General features: G+C 38.7%; 1 protein-coding gene across 7 annotated transcripts in view; it reads right to left on the bottom strand.

Moving 5' to 3' along the window:
• LOC138952552 (ryanodine receptor-like) overlaps window positions 1–16,818 on the bottom strand; it is a 203,506-nt gene that overhangs the window by 165,537 nt on the left and 21,151 nt on the right. For 6 of the 7 annotated variants that reach the window (XM_070324235.1, XM_070324240.1, XM_070324239.1 and 3 more), the window contains exons 3-12: window positions 7,822–7,923; window positions 6,119–6,190; window positions 5,057–5,132; window positions 4,292–4,404; window positions 3,753–3,849; window positions 3,131–3,224; window positions 2,562–2,636; window positions 2,001–2,157; window positions 1,274–1,447; window positions 556–677 (exon numbers count right to left, since the gene is read on the bottom strand). In XM_070324235.1, coding sequence (XP_070180336.1) covers window positions 556–677; window positions 1,274–1,447; window positions 2,001–2,157; window positions 2,562–2,636; window positions 3,131–3,224; window positions 3,753–3,849; window positions 4,292–4,404; window positions 5,057–5,132; window positions 6,119–6,190; window positions 7,822–7,923 — 1,082 coding nt within the window. The remainder of the gene's footprint in view (window positions 1–555; window positions 678–1,273; window positions 1,448–2,000; window positions 2,158–2,561; window positions 2,637–3,130; window positions 3,225–3,752; window positions 3,850–4,291; window positions 4,405–5,056; window positions 5,133–6,118; window positions 6,191–7,821; window positions 7,924–16,818) is intronic. The other variant, XM_070324237.1, reaches the window with a different exon arrangement.

Genomic DNA, 16,818 nt, shown 5'->3' with positions numbered 1-16,818 from the left:
AATTCCTTTTTTTCCCTTAAAACAAAACTGTTCACAAGCTGTTATCGCTGAAAAGCCACCACCCTACGTGGGTAAATTAATGTCACAATTAGTTTGTGTGATTAGGAAAATGCTTTTCATATCCATACTCAGTATGAGCCTCTTTAGCATGCTCTTTAAACAATGTTAAATACAAAGACATTAGCTGTTGATAGATTGTATTGTGATTCTTAAAGTCCGCCTTCATTATTTCCTGCTTCAAACCAAGATGAGTACAAATGACTTACATATGTAATGACATGCAAACAAGTCACGATTTTGTCTCAAATGATGTGCAAACCAGCCCAATGCGAAAGAAACAGGACAATGCCTCTCAACTGTCATGTTTCCATAGTGAAAAGGATCTATGTTCAATTTTGAGATTGATAAAGAATCTTATTTTCAATTTTGAAATTGACTAGCTGGTTGAATGCACATGACTGAAGACAGCGGGGTACAGTTTAAACTGGAAACATGAGACGCCAGGCAGGCAGGCAGGCGTCTAGGGGCGGGATCACTACTGAAAATGAGACATACTTGTTGAACCTGTTAAACAAAGACTGGCATTTCCTGATCACGCGAGCGGAGCGCGACTCCTCCTCTTGCGCCCTGGAGAAGGTGAAACCATCGTCCATGTGTCCCTCCACCAGCATGATGGCCTGCAATCACAGTCTTCTTGTCATCAAAGCTCTCCTTGATTTTTAGCCTAATTTATTCCCCCGAAAGTGGAGTATGGATGCCTAAATGGCGAGGCAAAAAACAGTCATACACGTAAAACCCCCGTTGTGCAAAAACATGAGTGAAAGTGAGAATTTCAGCCCAAGAACGCAGAACAAGAACAAGAAGACTAATCTGTGTTTCTAATCACCTCCATGTATGCATGTCGTACAAGTGTGTGTGCAACGGTGTAATCCAGTGAAAGAAACGCAATGTGAGATTAGATCAAAGGCTAATACTCAGGCAATAGGTTGACACATGACAGTCAGTCATATCTGCCACATACCGGTACTTTGTTCTGCATTCTTTCTTTTTCTATCAACCTGAACAAGATAAAAGGGTCGAAACGTCTCAAATCGTAAGTTTCGACAACTTCGTTCACATGTGAGTACAGTAGTTTTTTGTCTTTTTATCTGCCACAAGGCACACTGGTTAGACATAGCTTTGAGTGTGCAATCAAGTCATAACTTAAAATGCATACCAGTTTCATAACGCTGCATGTATACAGCAGTTTGCTAAATGAAAGCAAGTGTCCCACCTTCTTCTCCTCCACTCGGCCGATGCCTCGTTTCTTTGTCTCAAAGGTGATGTAGGAAAGCCACAGGCCCGAGTCCTCGTGCTGGATGAACACCACCGAGTCACCGTACTTCAGGTCAGCGTGACCCATGCCCTCGTCCTCTCTAGTCTCTCCCTGTTGTTGTTTCTTCTCATCCTAAAAGCATATAAACATGCTGAGTGAAGGAGCGAACAAATTCCCATCATTCGAAGGGGCTATCAGCGAGGTAGTTTTACCAGACATGTACTATACTCGCATCAAGGGCTTTGCAGGCCCCACAGAGCCATCTACACAATTATTTTTCACATCGACTTTTCTGTAAACTTTAACTTCTCTGTACAATACAAGTAGTAAAAAACAAACTGCCAACAGTCATAAACAGACCTCTTGCCCAAGTAAGACTGGACAGGTCCTTACCAACAGTATTGCCAAACAAGCAGAAAAGACGCTACCAACAGTAAAACGTAGGATGGAAGTAAAAGCAGTTGGTGAGACAATTCTGTAAATTATTACAGTGGAACCCCCCTTTTAAGACCTTAAAAAATCTTTAAAAAATCATGTCTTAAAAAGGAGGGAGTCTTAAAATGGGGGTAAATGTACAGAGGTTATGAACAAAGACTCAGAAAACAAGGTCTTAAAAAGGAGGAATTCTTAAATTGGGGGGTCTTAAAAGGGGGTTCCACTGTACAAACAGATAAGTAAAACTTACTTTCGTCTGCACGAGAGAGAAGACGGTGCTCTTCTCATCAGCGTTGTTGCGGTGAGAGGTGACCACCTGGTTGTCGTGGGTCACCGACAGGTAGCGACCGGATGTTACGTGTCGAATTCTGCACTGCTGCCCCCATCCCATGAAACCACCACCCCACCTGAACACATTGGCAAATTGTGTTTGAGAATTAACTGACACATTTTCACTATTCAGCAAAAATTCACATGTACAGTACTGTAGAATGTTAGCATCATTTCCAAACCCAACAGAATATTAAACTTCACCTTAGATGTTTGCAAAACACCCAGACTAATTTCAAATGGCAGAAAACTTTGCTGTCATTTCAGAAGAGCTGCCATAATGTGTAGTGTTATTGGAAAGGTGATGCCACAGTCTTCCTTAAACTTTGAAAAAATTGTCTAGACGCTTGTGGCATTTTTTTAAATTTCACTGACAACATCCCAGTACTTTATATTTTAGGTTCATTTATCTTTCGTTTGAAGCAACAAGACTTTCATCTTTTTCAAATGACATCCCTGCAAGTCGAAAGAGGTTGCTCACTTTGTGCGGGTATGTTCCATTCTCCACAGTGACCTGGCATGACTGCACACAGCCCCTGTCTCGTACATCACGCAGCTGAAACACAGGGGGAACAATGATAATGCAGGACAACCAATTCTTCACATCAAGCCACACATATCATGCTCTGTCTTGCTTACACCTGCCCAGGCCACAATCTCTATTGCAATCACCTGCCCATTACAACCACCTGAGAGAAACCATGAGGTTTTTTTCGACATAATTTACCTTTCTATTATGGTCACCTGTCCATTACAACGGGTTTTGACAGGACCCTTGGGTGGTCGTAATAGACAGCTTTGACTGTCTGTCTTGCTAACACCAAAAGTGATGATGCAGAACAACCAATTCTTAAAATCAAGGAACACAAATCATGCTCTGTCTTGCTAACACCATTTTTTCAAACTGCACAAATTTGCTCGAACATAAATACACATGCTGATCCAGAAGACATTCTGAAAATACTGAAAGAATCCCCCCCCCCCCCCCCCCCCCATACTTCATCAAAATTGACTGACAAAATGTATTTCACTTGGGCAAAAAAAGCTTACTTGAACTCATTTTCGCTGCCAGCTTCTGGTAAAGCCAAACATTCATCCATGTGTCCATGAAACAGTCGGAGCACGTCCCCACCAAACACATAGCCTGTGAGAAAAAAACAAAAAAACAAACATGTACCAGTCTCTTCCAAGACATCACAAGGGTAAAAGAGCAGTGTAATAAACAAGGCCAAAGGCTTATAGGATGAGTTGGGCTTCTTGACACAGTCAGTGCAAGTAAATCTCTTCAAGAAAGAATAATTTTGCATATACAGCTGTATTCAAAAATCAGGAACTTCTACATAAATAGAGGGGGGCCCGGCAGCTCAGTTGGTAGAGCACTGGACTTGTGATCCTATGGTCACGGGTTCGAATCCAGGCTGGGATGGACTTGGGGCAACTTTATCACAGTGCAGACTCAGAGGCTGTATCCATGTTCCACCTCTGTGTCACCCCTGTTGCATGTGAAAGACCTTGGTCATTCTGCCATAAGTGCAGGTGGCTGATTACACCTAAACACGCATACACCTTGGTGGCACAACTCTGTTGCTACTAGCTTTCCACTGGGAGGAAGCAACCGAAATTTTGCAGCGATGGGACAGTAAAGTAATGAAAATGAAAAATAAATTCTCACCAAGTGTCTTCTGTCGGACAGCACCAGAGCAGATGGGGACAACGGTCCACAGGGTTTGCTGGAAAGATGCTATCACACTGGCGCCACTCCCAATGTGCTGCAATATCAAATCATATCATTCAGTGTCAAGCCCCTGCATTCAACCCCTGCAGATGATCGATTCACACCATATGATTCAACAAACCAAAGCAAATCGTCGTCGGGCTGGACTTTTGGGGTAACTTGGTTCAAACAGCTTTTCAGGAGAAGGACAAAACTGATTATTTTTATTATAAAATAGTGTTTATATTCGTTCCTGGTATGGATAGAAAGAAAAAAGAATGTAAAATCATGCATTGTCAATCATATTTAAGAGAATATTTTTCATGGAGACTGATTTACTTAGTCTAAAGTTCAAAAACATCAAAATCGCCAAGAATCGAGTTACGCCAAAATTCCATCGAAATGGATTTCATGAGATGAATTTAGCTTTCTCAAATTCTGATCTTCTGCTCCTCTCATTGCATGAAATGAATCATGTAAATTCAATATCAACCTACCAGGTATCGCTCAGAAGAAACGCTGACAAGGATGAGGTCGTCTCCCACACGCACTTTCTCTCCCTCTGAGCGCTGTTTGGAGGCCGGGTGGATGGTCCACCAGCAAGACTCTCCTGTCAAACAAAGTCATTTGTTAACATGTTCGCATCACTTGCAGACCTACTAACCCGTGTGAAAACCTCAAGTGTAGTAATTTTGATTTTTTTGTTGAATTTTCAGCGTAGCAAATGGTGTTTAAGTGTAGCATTGTCTAACATTTATTCGCACATCCGCTATTTCGTGCATGAATATATACATTTTTTTTAAAGTTTATTGAGAAAAAAAGAAATATAATGGCCAATCGAGTGTCTGCAGTGCCACTTTTCAATGTGGTAAATGTGTTATGACCCCTAGAGTGAGAATCAGAAATGAGTACCAGGGCTCACAAGAAAGAGCAAACTTGCATGCTAGTGATTACTTGTTTGAGCGTAGCAAGTTTAAGCTTGGCAAAACAGAATAGCGGTCTGTCTTAAAACGTACCATGCTACACCGAAAGCGTAGCAATTGGCAGCTCTGCACTTGTACACCATTTAATTTTCATTAAGGTAATCAACGCCATCATATTTATTAACAGACTTTGTTTTGTATCTGAAATCTCCCCATACATTTACTTGGTTGTTAAACAATGGCCATCCTATTCCATCAAAATCAGTACTTTTGTGGTCTTCAAATGCAACATAAGGTAACACGTCACATATATTATGAAATCAACAGATCTGATATTACCTTCAGCAGTTTCTTGTAAGCCGACATCAAAAGCCAGTTTGTCATTGGATGAACTTGTGGAAAGGCAGGATAAATACTGAAAACAAAGTTCATCAGCAGATTCAGCAGTATAATTCAACCACTAGCAGCTTAGTCCTGGCAAAGATGTCACACGTTCAAACAAACTTCTCACCCCTAAAAAGGGTGGTTTATGAAAAATGAAGTTGAGTATATAATATGTATCTTGCACTATAACATCTAATTGATTGTGTATTTCTTGTACCAATATCTGTACATATCTGATCAATCATGTTATCATTTAATCAACAGCTATACTAATCCCTTAATGACTACTGTATCAACATCTGAATCTAATCACACCCCATCCCCCCCTCCCCCCTTGTGCACTTAAACAGAAATCAATATTATTCCTGTGAATGTCATTCATAACATTCTTTACTCGGAACCCTAATCATTGCCTCAATCCCTACACCCCCCAAATCCTCATTGTCTCCAAAGCCACAAGAACTGAAAGTCGTTATAATCCAATAATCCTAAATCTATAATGAGTATAAAGAAAACAAGCCAGAGTCCCACACATGCACTGGCTCCATCTATGTAACAGGTGCAAAGCCTCACAAGCGTAACAATGTTTGGCCTTCCAGTTAATGTCCTATTACCACGATCAATCAATAATCCTATTACACTGGAGCAACACCTGGGGAGGGGGAGGAGGAGGCTATGACTACCGTTAACATCAGTCGCAAGTGCTCAGACCCACTCAACAACAGCTGACCGCACTGCAGGCCAGGCTGGACAGCATGTAGACACCTTGACATGAAGTGTTCATAGTTACGCTAACACTGCCGGTGTGGACAGCTCTTAATACACTAAACACCAGCTGACCGCACAGCATTACATTTCAGTCCAGGCCGCACAGCATCTAGACACCTTGACATGAAGTGTTCATAATTACGCTAACACTGTCGGTGTAGACAGCTCTTGATACACTAAACACCAAGGTGAAGGCATTGCTTAGCATGAAGATGAATGGCTCTTGGCCAAGACGTTAAGTCCACTCACCATGTTGCCATGGTAATGTCGCAGGAGGATTGCGTGACCATACAGCAAGGTCCTGTGGCCTGACTGGGCCGCCTGAAACACACAATCATTTCCACTCCAAACACTTCAAGGTAAATACGTCCTGTGATATTTCTGAGATATGTCAAAACGTTATTATAATTCAATGTAAACATGTGCCGTGATGTTTCTCAGATATGCTCAAAACATTCAGATTTCTAAAAATGTGCTCATCCCTGATATTTATAACTGTCAAAGAGCACTTCACTCTTTTGACATGTTGAAGACTTTATTCACAAAAAGTTTTTTCTATAAAATGGAACACATTAAAAGATTCCCATGAGAAGATGTGCAGGGACCCCAATGATCCACAATTCCTGCATATTTGAAAATTAGCTGACGCCCTTTATCAAATTGAGTAATCATGTGCACAAATAATGTGCCTCTTTTTCAGATAATATCCTGCGTGGAAAAATGCATACCCTTGGTTTTCAGACAAATCAAATAAATGGCTGCTGTTCAGTGATAATTGCATCTCCCACAAAGAAAACAACTCTTTCGGAAAAGGTTGTTCCGACATGCAAAAGCTAATACGCAAAAATATTGCTCCTTTACACATTTGTTTCTCTGTCATCGCGTATGCCCAATGTTTTTTGTTGTCTTTTTAAGCTAGTGTGACTCCTGGAAGTGGTCAGCTTTTCTCAGGCTTTTAATGCAACACTATATTCCAGTCATTATCCACTGTAAAACAATAGAGAAAGTTTGGCGATAACTTTGAACATGTTTATAAAAACATGCAGGAACTGGTCAAAGACTCTGATATGAGCGACCTTTGTTTACCTAACCAACAGAAGTTGAAACAGGATCCACACTCTGACAAGATAATTAAATCCAGCAAGAAACACTGACCTTCCATCAATACAGGCAACAAGTGGATGCTAACAACTCCCAGACCAACACATGACTCAAAACTATGGGACCTGATTTGACCAAATAACTGAAATCTTGACTAAAAATACGGAAGAGCATGTCCAAAACCATGTGATTGGCGACAATCACAATTCTGGAATATGTGTGCATTACACTACAGCAAATACATTTTGCAATGTCTTACAAGCTGTAACCTTGAAGCAACACAATGAGTGATGCACATAGAAAAAACAAACCACATTGAGGTAATAGTGCAGGCGAGATATCCAGAAAACAATCAAGTAATAAGCCCTTCACTGCGAGGGAGAAGACTTCACTTTACTGGGGTGTGATGATGCCAGCTAGACCGCAGTAGTCTTCGGTACGGGGCTGGCCCACAAGGGAGCCAGGCAATATTGATGATGGCAGCAGGAAAATGTAATCCCAAGATTACTCGTAAAGCCAAGCCTGGTAGACCAGTGACAAGGTCAAATGACTTCCAACAAATTTAGGTCAATAACTCTGAAGACAATATACGTCAATGCAGGTATGCATTCACCCACAATACACCCACATAGGCACAAAACTGTAAAATCAATAACTGCACTGATAACTAATATGCAATACTCTGAACTAATTCATGTCCATCAGCTGATGAAGTATAGCACATTCATTAAACATGTCCGCCTCGAACACTCCACATTTTTTTCTTTTGCTCTCATATAAGCAGAGTGCAATATTTTATACGTTTATGATCTTGTAAAGTAACACAATGACAAAGAGAGCCCTGAACTCACGGTGGAAGCTTGGGATGTTGATGTGACCATCTCTTGCAGAGCCCGGACCGAAAGCGCTTGCTCCAGCACAAAAACACAGACGGATATGTCTGGGGGTACATCCTGCAACAAACAATTTATAATTCATAAATCTCATGAAATACAACTTTACCTCCAATGAACAGGAAATAGAATGGAAAAGGTGAAGACCAAAAGTCCACGTACGTACAATTCCTGTTTTCAACAAAGTCCAAGCAAAAAGATTTGCTGACACCATAAATACATGAAGAATACTTAGTGCTCAGCTCACTGTGCCATAATCAAAAATAGATACACACCGACTTGCAATTTGGGGTTTTCAGTCAATAGTGTATGATATGGCACATTTCAAAGCTGAAGTACTACAATGTTCATAAATGTTAGTGAGCAAGTGTGACAAAATCACACAGAGAAAAAATGTTCTGGAAAAATGTCTGAAACCAAGAAAATTGGGTAAGGCAAGGTTCTCCAACAACCTCATCTAAATGCGGTAAGGGGTGGGGGTGGGTGTGGGTGTGTTGGCATACGGAGGCCAATAGTCTAGACTTGCCAGGAGCAAATTAATTTCACCTGCATTACTGACACAAGAGCATCATCACCATCCATCTAATGTAATGATTCCGTGCAGAGGCCTCAGTCTAGAGATAAGTGCATTGCCCTGAGAATATATCACTGTCACACTATGCATCAAAATGGACCAAGAAACACATGCACCAAGAAAACAAGAGGCGAAGCCATCAAGGCTCACGTAAGAAATCGACAAACAGTAACACAAACTCAATCACTCCGTCACACACACACACACACACACACACACACACACACACAGAAAGAGCATAGGTGAAACTGTGCAAGAAAGCGAGACACTAGATCTAGATCTGTCTGTCTGCATGTTAGCCTACTTACAAGGACACGACTGCCAACTAGTCTCGGCGCGCTCAAAATAATAATGACCGAGACTTTCAGTACTTCCTTCGCGTGACGTCTAACCCTCTTACGTCATAATGTGACGTCAATGTAATGTGACGTCTTCAAATGTTAGAGTTTCTACCACAGACATACACACGCACAGACGCACGCACGCACGCACGCACAGACAGACAAAGTTACGATCGCATAGGCTACACTTACGTGAGCCAATAACAGGGAAAAAACACCGAAGTTTCATCATGATGTTCAGGTTATACGATCCTCTGTTTCCCTTATTCTATTGAAATAGGGGTTGCATGCATGTGTACTAGAATTTGTTAGCTCAAGATAATAAAGTTGTCTATGTGCATATGCGTGTGTGTGTGTGTGTGTGTGTGTGTGTGTGTGTGTGTATGTGTGTGTGTGTGCGTGCGCTTTTTAATTCTTTTTTTTATAATAGTTGTTCAGAAGATAACCATTCTTTTCTTTTGTGAGTTTAGTTACCAACACAGGTCATATTTTCTAAATTTCTCATTTACACTTGTTATATTTCATAACATTTCTCACTTTCATGTGTTATATTTTATATCATTTATTACATACACAGGTTTCAGGAAGTTGGCAGGTTTAAACAGCAGAAAGTACCTTGTAGTACAAGAGGAACGCATACTTTATTTGTCCTTTTGATTGTTTACAAACCAAAGAGAAGAGGAGTTCGTTCATCACATGGACAGAGAGACAGGGCTGGTGGTGGATGGAGGTAAATGTCCTTAACCCATCACTTCTGATACTAACTAAACCTTATTGCATGCTTGTTTGTGTGTTCATGGTTTATTTGTTGAAATGTCATATTTGCCTCTCTTCAATCATCTGCAGTGAAACCACATCACTTCAGTCATTACTGATGGCAGGAAAAAGCAGGAAAAAAAACTGGGACTGAAATATCTGCAAATATTTTGTTTTCACAACAACAAAAGCAATTACACTAAACAAACTCATCGTTACTCTGTCATAAAATAGTGGTAAAATAATCTCTAAAATCAAATTTCACTGTATGAAGCTGTTGATAAATACTGGCTGCTTCCCTGCTCCAAGTGAACAAAACAGACTTAATATCATGCACTGGTCTATGCCCATCCCCTCCCTGCAAATCAGGTAAACACGCGAAGTTTTTCACTACCTAACCTGTGTCTATACTGACTCACACCAGCACACGGCCCGCTCCTACTTTCCTTCACTGGGCTTACGACTAGAACTGTTATGACATGCAGGAACATCATGCCAGCAAGCAACAAAAAACAACAACGAACAAACATAACACACACAAGAAGCGCGGCACAAAACAGGGAAAACAACAACAGCAAAATAGAATGTGAAATGCTAGCTTAGAGATGCTGCAAATGCTGAAAGTGAACCCACAGGTGTTTATTGAATCATAAGCACAAAAGTGTGTTGTGTAAACTTATGACTGCATGTGAGCAAGATTCGTCCATGTGCATGTGTTTACCTACTGTATAAGCTTGATTTTTTACCATGCCAGAGCAAGAGGGCTGTTGAGTGATGGCAATTAGCATGTTTGTTAAACCTCTACTCCAATAATTTATGAAAATACTGTTATGAAATGTACACAAAGACAGTTTAGCCAAGGCCCCAATACAAGGTATAACAAACTCAAACACAGCTGTTAAAAATCTATCACCGGTGTAATCCTGTAAGCTTGGGTGGGTTAATTCTATACAGCTGTGCAGACACCAGACTCAACTCTCACCATCAAGCCAAATCCACTGGCACAAGAAACAACCAACAGTGTTTATGATTCCCCCTCCCCACCATCCTCCTCAGGTCTGTTTTTTTTTTTCTTCAACAGTTTTTTTTATTCAGGCAAACACAGATTTACAATGACAAATTAAAAGCATTGATACTTATACTGATAGTAAATTGCAGCAGTAACAGAGTTAAACACATATGACAAGCTACATGGCAGTTGGTATTGTTATATGTTCAAAGCATACATATCCCGAAATCAGAAATGCATTAACAGCTATTGTAATAGCAAATCACAACATCACCAGTCGTCGTCAAACTGTTATTAGCTGTTGGTACGGGTTCCATTTTTTAACAAACTGAATTTGTTTCATGAGGATATTGTGAGCATATTTATCAATTTGATATAAGTTACATAGTTCTCTTAAAAACATTTGCATGCGAGGACGAATTTTGTTAATTAATTCTACATTTGTATACAAAGAACTTTGCTGTTAATAAAATAAAGTCAAAACCAGCGTCTGTTTTAATGTGGTTTTCATGGTTCAATAATATCAGTGTTGGTGTTAGTCTGAGTCTGTCACAGTTAAAACATTTTTCTTTCAGACATTTTTCAAACTCGGACCAAAAAACCTGGACATGTTCACATTGCCACAAGTAGTGGTAGACTGTATCTTTTTCCAGTTCACAAAAATTGCACACATTACTTGTGACCACACCCATGTCCTTCAATATTGAATTATTCACGAGAACCCTATTATTTATTTTAATTTGGAACCATTGATATTTCACATCTTGTATTTTCTTTGTTTTGCGGAAAATTTTATCCCAGTTAATTTCAGTGCCAAGGAGGTTTTCCCAACTTTTACATGCCTTAGGGACACTTTAAACAGCCTTTCTAATAAGATGATCATAAAATATTTTTGCTCCTTTTCCACCAGATAAAAAAGAGAAAATGCCGTGTTATTGTTAATTGATTTTGTTGATTCAATAACAATTTTATTTTTGCGCATATAACTTTTGATCGTGCTGATACAACCATAATACACCAGAAAGGATGTCTTAACTTGTATTTTTTCTTTAAATTCGTTAAAACTTAGAAACTCTCCATTCTCTTTTAATAAATCTTTGACATATTGTATACCATTTTCAGTCCAATTTACAAAATTAAACACTTTATTATTAATCTTGAATTTGGTATTGAGGAAAAGTGGTTCTGTCAACAGTTCTTCGGATGTATTGATCTCTATTTTGAAGTGGATTTCTTCATAGGCTTCAAATACATTTTTCCAAAACAGATTTACTCTACAGTCGTTAAATAGTTTGCCTCCAACCTTTGATGCTTCTGTTAATTTTGGACATCTTAATAGTATTGCTTTCCATTTGGGATTATATGTGGTGTTCAGAACTTTCTTCATCCAGTTAAGTTTCAAAGAAAAGATATAAGCTTTAATGAATGGAATATTTAGACCTCCTTCTTCTATCTTGTGGATAGCCATTGTTCTTTTTATTTTGTCTCTTTTATTATCCCATACAAATTCAAAGCACATTTGTTGTAGTTGTCTTATGTGTGCATCTGGTGGGTTTGGAAGCATGATCCACAAATAAACAAGTTTGGACAATACAAGTGATTTCAGGACTGCTACTCTTCCTACCGGTGTTGTTGACTGTTTTGACCATACGTTAAATAACTTTTTTGCTTCATTGAACTTATCATTAATGTTCATCTCTGCCATATTTGACAAATCATTGTTAAACCAGAGCCCCAGTATTTTAAATTTGTTAGGATTCCAACACATGTTCAGGTGTGTGAGAAACACTACTTCACTATTTTTTTTTCTTCTCCCAAGCCAAACATTGCATGTTTTATCATAATTAAATTTTAACCCTGACAAATTCTTGAATAATTCTAACTTTTGAAACAGTGTTTCAAAAGATACTTTTTCTCCGTCAAGTAAAAAATATGTGTCATCCGCAAATTGACTAACTTTATCCGTATATTCTGTTATTTCTATTCCCTTTATCTGATTGTTTTCCCTAATTCTACATGCTAACAATTCTGTACACAGAATAAATAAATAGGGTGAGATTAGATCTCCTTGACCACAGCCCCGTTTAATTGGAAAGCTTGTGGATATTTTACCGTTCACTACAACCGATGACTTTATATTTTTATAAAAAGCTGATATCCATTGGCAAATTCCTTCTCCAAACCCGAAGTTTTTTAAGACATTATTCATATATTTCCAATTGATTGAGTCGAACGCTTTTTCAAAATCTATTGAAACCAGTAATCCTGAGAGGTTCTGATCTTGTAAATAGTCTATAGCATCATACAATAACCTAAAGTTATCTCCTATGTATCTCCCATGTACAAAACCAGTTTTATCTTCACTTATAAGATTTGAGAGTACAGTCTTGATTCTATTTGCAATGCATGAAGACCCAATTTTATATATTACATTCAGAAGTGAGATTTCTTTCTTTATTTGGTGTTTTACGTCGTTTTCTTTCTTTCTTTATTTGGTGTTTAACGTCGTTTTCAACCACGAAGGTTATATCGCAATGGGGAAAGGGGGGAGAGGGGATAGAGCCACAAAAGCACTAATCAAAAATTTGCTCCAGGGGCTTGCAACGTAGTACAATAATGAATATATTACCTTACTGGGAGAATGCAAGTTTCCAGTACAAAGGATCACTTAACATTTCTTACATACTGCTTGAGTAAAATCTTTACAAATACAAAAATTGACTATATTCTATTTCTTTCTTTATTTGGTGTTTAACGTCGTTTTCAACCACGAAGGTTATATCGCGACGGACTATATTCTATACAAGAAACACTTAACAAGAGTAAAAGGAGAAACAGAATCCGTTAGTCGCCTCTTACGACATGCTGGGGAACATCGGGTAAATTCTTCCCCCTAACCCGCGGGGGGGTTACGTCGTTTTCAACCACGAAGGTTATATCGCAACGGGGGAAGGGGGGAGATGGGATAGAGCCACTTGTCAATTGTTTCTTGTTCACAAAAGCACGAATCAAAAATTTGCTCCAGGGGCTTGCAACGTAGTACAATATATGACCTTACTGGGAGAATGCAAGTTTCCAGTACAAAGGACTTAACATTTCTTACATACTGCTTGACAAAAATCTTTACAAAAATTGACTATATTCTATACAAGAAACACTTAAACAAGGGTAAAAGGAGAAACAGAATCCGTTAGTTGCCTCTTACGACATGCTGGGGACCATCGGGTAAATTCTTTCTCGTCCCAACCAATATGGGACTCCCTCTAACCCGCGGGGGGTATTCAGAAGTGAGATAGGACGCCAGTTTTTTAGATATACTCTTGGTTTATCACCTTTAGGTAAACAAGTGATTATACCTTCTTTTTGAGTTATAGACATTTCTTTCTCCAAAAACCCTTCATTTAGTGAGCGTATTACAAAGCCACCAAGTTGTCTCCAGAAAATTTTGAAGACATCTACTGTCATACCATCAGTTCCTGGGCTTTTACCATTTTTCATTCTTCTGAGTGATTCAGTTGCTTCTTCTAATGTGATAATGCCCTCAAGTAGATTTGCATCTTCCTTTGATAGTTTAGGTAAAGAATGAACATACGTATCCAGATCAACATCCTCAACTTCTATTTCTGAATAGAGATTTTGATAATATTCTTTAGTTTCTTGTAACATATCTTTTGTTTCTGTCAAGGTTTCCCCGCTATTTAATACAAGTTTAAACATTTGTTTGCTTACAAAATGACGCTTTTCTAAATTACAAAAGTATTTTGATACCTTTTCACCTTCAGCTGCCCATCTTGCTTTACTTCGAATTAATACACCGTTCATTTTTTCTCAAATTGGTAAGTTTTTCCTGTAATTTCTTGCATTTCTTGCTTTTCCTCTTTTGTAATAATTGTTTTCTTTTGTAAGGTAAATAGTTCTTTCTCTAATTGCTTTTCCTTCATATTGTCTTTTTTCTTTTTTGAACTGTATTCCATTGTTTATTTCCTTATTTCCATGATCAAAGTGTCCAGAAACAATTGGTCAGATATTGTCATGTGTAGTTGTTCTATTGGAATGCCGTCCACTTTGTCTCTTTCATAGACTAGTGCTGCATATTGTTCTTTTACCCTCTTTATTACTGTGTTTACTTCTTTTTTCATTTTCATTTTTTATTTTTTCTTCAACGTATTTCAATTCTTTCAAAAGCGAGGAGTTGAATTTCCAAAAGCTACTACTCTTTTTTTCATGTGAAAACTCAAGTTTCATTGTAACAGGAGAGTGGTCACTTCTGTAACTAAGTAATATGTCCGAGTCATTCACAAAAGTTATCAAGTTTTCTGAAATCAAGAAAAAGTCAAGCCTAGCTTGTTGTGGAGGAGTCTACCTTCTCCAAGAATATCTCAGAGTCTCTGGATTAACTTCTCTCCACATGTCAACCAGTTCCAACTGATCTATCATGTCAATAACTTGTTTCTGAGTGTTCACATTGTTGTTATGTTTGTAATTGTAGTAGTCTGGTGAAGGATTTAAAACGAGATTCCAGTCTCCTCCTATGATGATTTTCGGATTTTGCAATTGTCTTATTTTTTCTTGAAGAGTCAAATAAAACTGTGGATTATTGTTATTTGGCCCATATATATTGACCAGCATGATTTCTTGGTTCATAGTATTAATTGTCAAAATGATATAATTCCTTTGCTTATCTTTTACTGTCTGTTTTACTTCAAAATTAAAATTATTATTAAAAAGAATTGCTACTCCCCTTGACTGTGACATGTGTGAGGCGAAACAACACTCAAATCCCCACTCCGCTCTAATCTGTTTCTCAACTTTGCTTTCGAAATGGGTATCTTGTAAGAAGTAAATAGAACAGTTTTTCTGTCTGAAGTGTTGAAATACGTCACGTCTCTTCTGGTAGTTACCTAGGCCCTGGACATTTACTGATGTTATGGTAAGAGCTGACATGTTGTTCGTTCAGTATTCATAGACTTTGAATGCTTTTTTGTTTCTTTTGAGAATAAGTTCTGAAGTTTGCCTGTTTTTCTTAAATGGGGACACACAGTGACAACACGATGACAAACTAAACACAACACACACATCGGGCCGATTTTGCCCTTCAAAACAAAACAAGAAGGGCAAAGCCCATACGACTCACATGCTTGACCTTGACATGACCTTGACCTTCAGGGTCAAGGTCAAATAACTAAACCTAGCAATGACATCATACACTAAGAACTGCTTTACACATTTTTCTACCAAAATACATGTGACCTTGACCCAAGGTCAAGGTCATCCAAGGTCATGCAACACAAAGCTGTTAATTCAAGACATAGGAAGTACAATGGTGCTTATTGGCTCTTTCTACCATGAGATATGGTCACTTTTAGTGGTTCACTACCTTATTTTGGTCACATTTCATAAGGGTCAAAGTGACCTTGACCTTGATCATATGTGACCAAATGTGTCTCATGATGAAAGCATAACATGTGCCCCACATAATTTTTAAGTTTGAAACAGTTATCTTCCATAGTTCAGGTTCAAGGTCACTTCAAAATATGTATACAATCCAACTTTGAAGAGCTCCTGTGACCTTGACCTTGAAGCAAGGTAAACCAAACTGGTATCAAAAGATGGGGCTTACTTTGCCCTATATATCATATATAGGTGAGGTATTCAATCTCAAAAACTTCAGAGAAAATGGGAAAAAATGGGAAAAATAGCTGTTTTTTAGACAACATTTATGGCCCCTGCGACCTTGACCTTGAAGCAAGGTCAAGATGCTATGTATGTTTTTTGGGGCCTTGTCATCATACACCATCTTGCCAAATTTGGTACTGATAGACTGAATAGTGTCCAAGAAATATCCAACGTTAAAGTTTTCCGGACGTCCGGACGGACGGACGGACGACTCGGGTGAGTACATAGACTCACTTTTGCTTCGCATGTGAGTCAAAAAACGAATGGACAAAGACTACACAACACGCATAAAAGACCTACTTTGGTCTTTTTAACAAGTATAAACTTAGTTCCGGCTACAATCTGCCCGTTCCGATCCGCAAATACAAAGAAAACTATTCATGATTATCACAAAGCACACATTGAAATGATATATTGGAGTGGTCTCTCTTTACCATAACAAACAATGGCAGTGTCTTTTCCACCAATCAGCTTGAAGTTCAACTAAGGTCAATTCAGCTTCTGCCAATCAGGCATAAGGTCAAATAATGTTTTGCATAAGGTCAAAGTCATTCACAAGTTCAATGTCACTTTCTCATATCTTCACCGACCACACTCTA

Source organism: Littorina saxatilis, linkage group LG17 (genome assembly GCF_037325665.1).
Source record: "Littorina saxatilis isolate snail1 linkage group LG17, US_GU_Lsax_2.0, whole genome shotgun sequence".
NCBI classification, from domain to species: domain Eukaryota; kingdom Metazoa; phylum Mollusca; class Gastropoda; order Littorinimorpha; family Littorinidae; genus Littorina; species Littorina saxatilis.
This window is presented reverse-complemented; position numbering and strand designations above follow the sequence as displayed.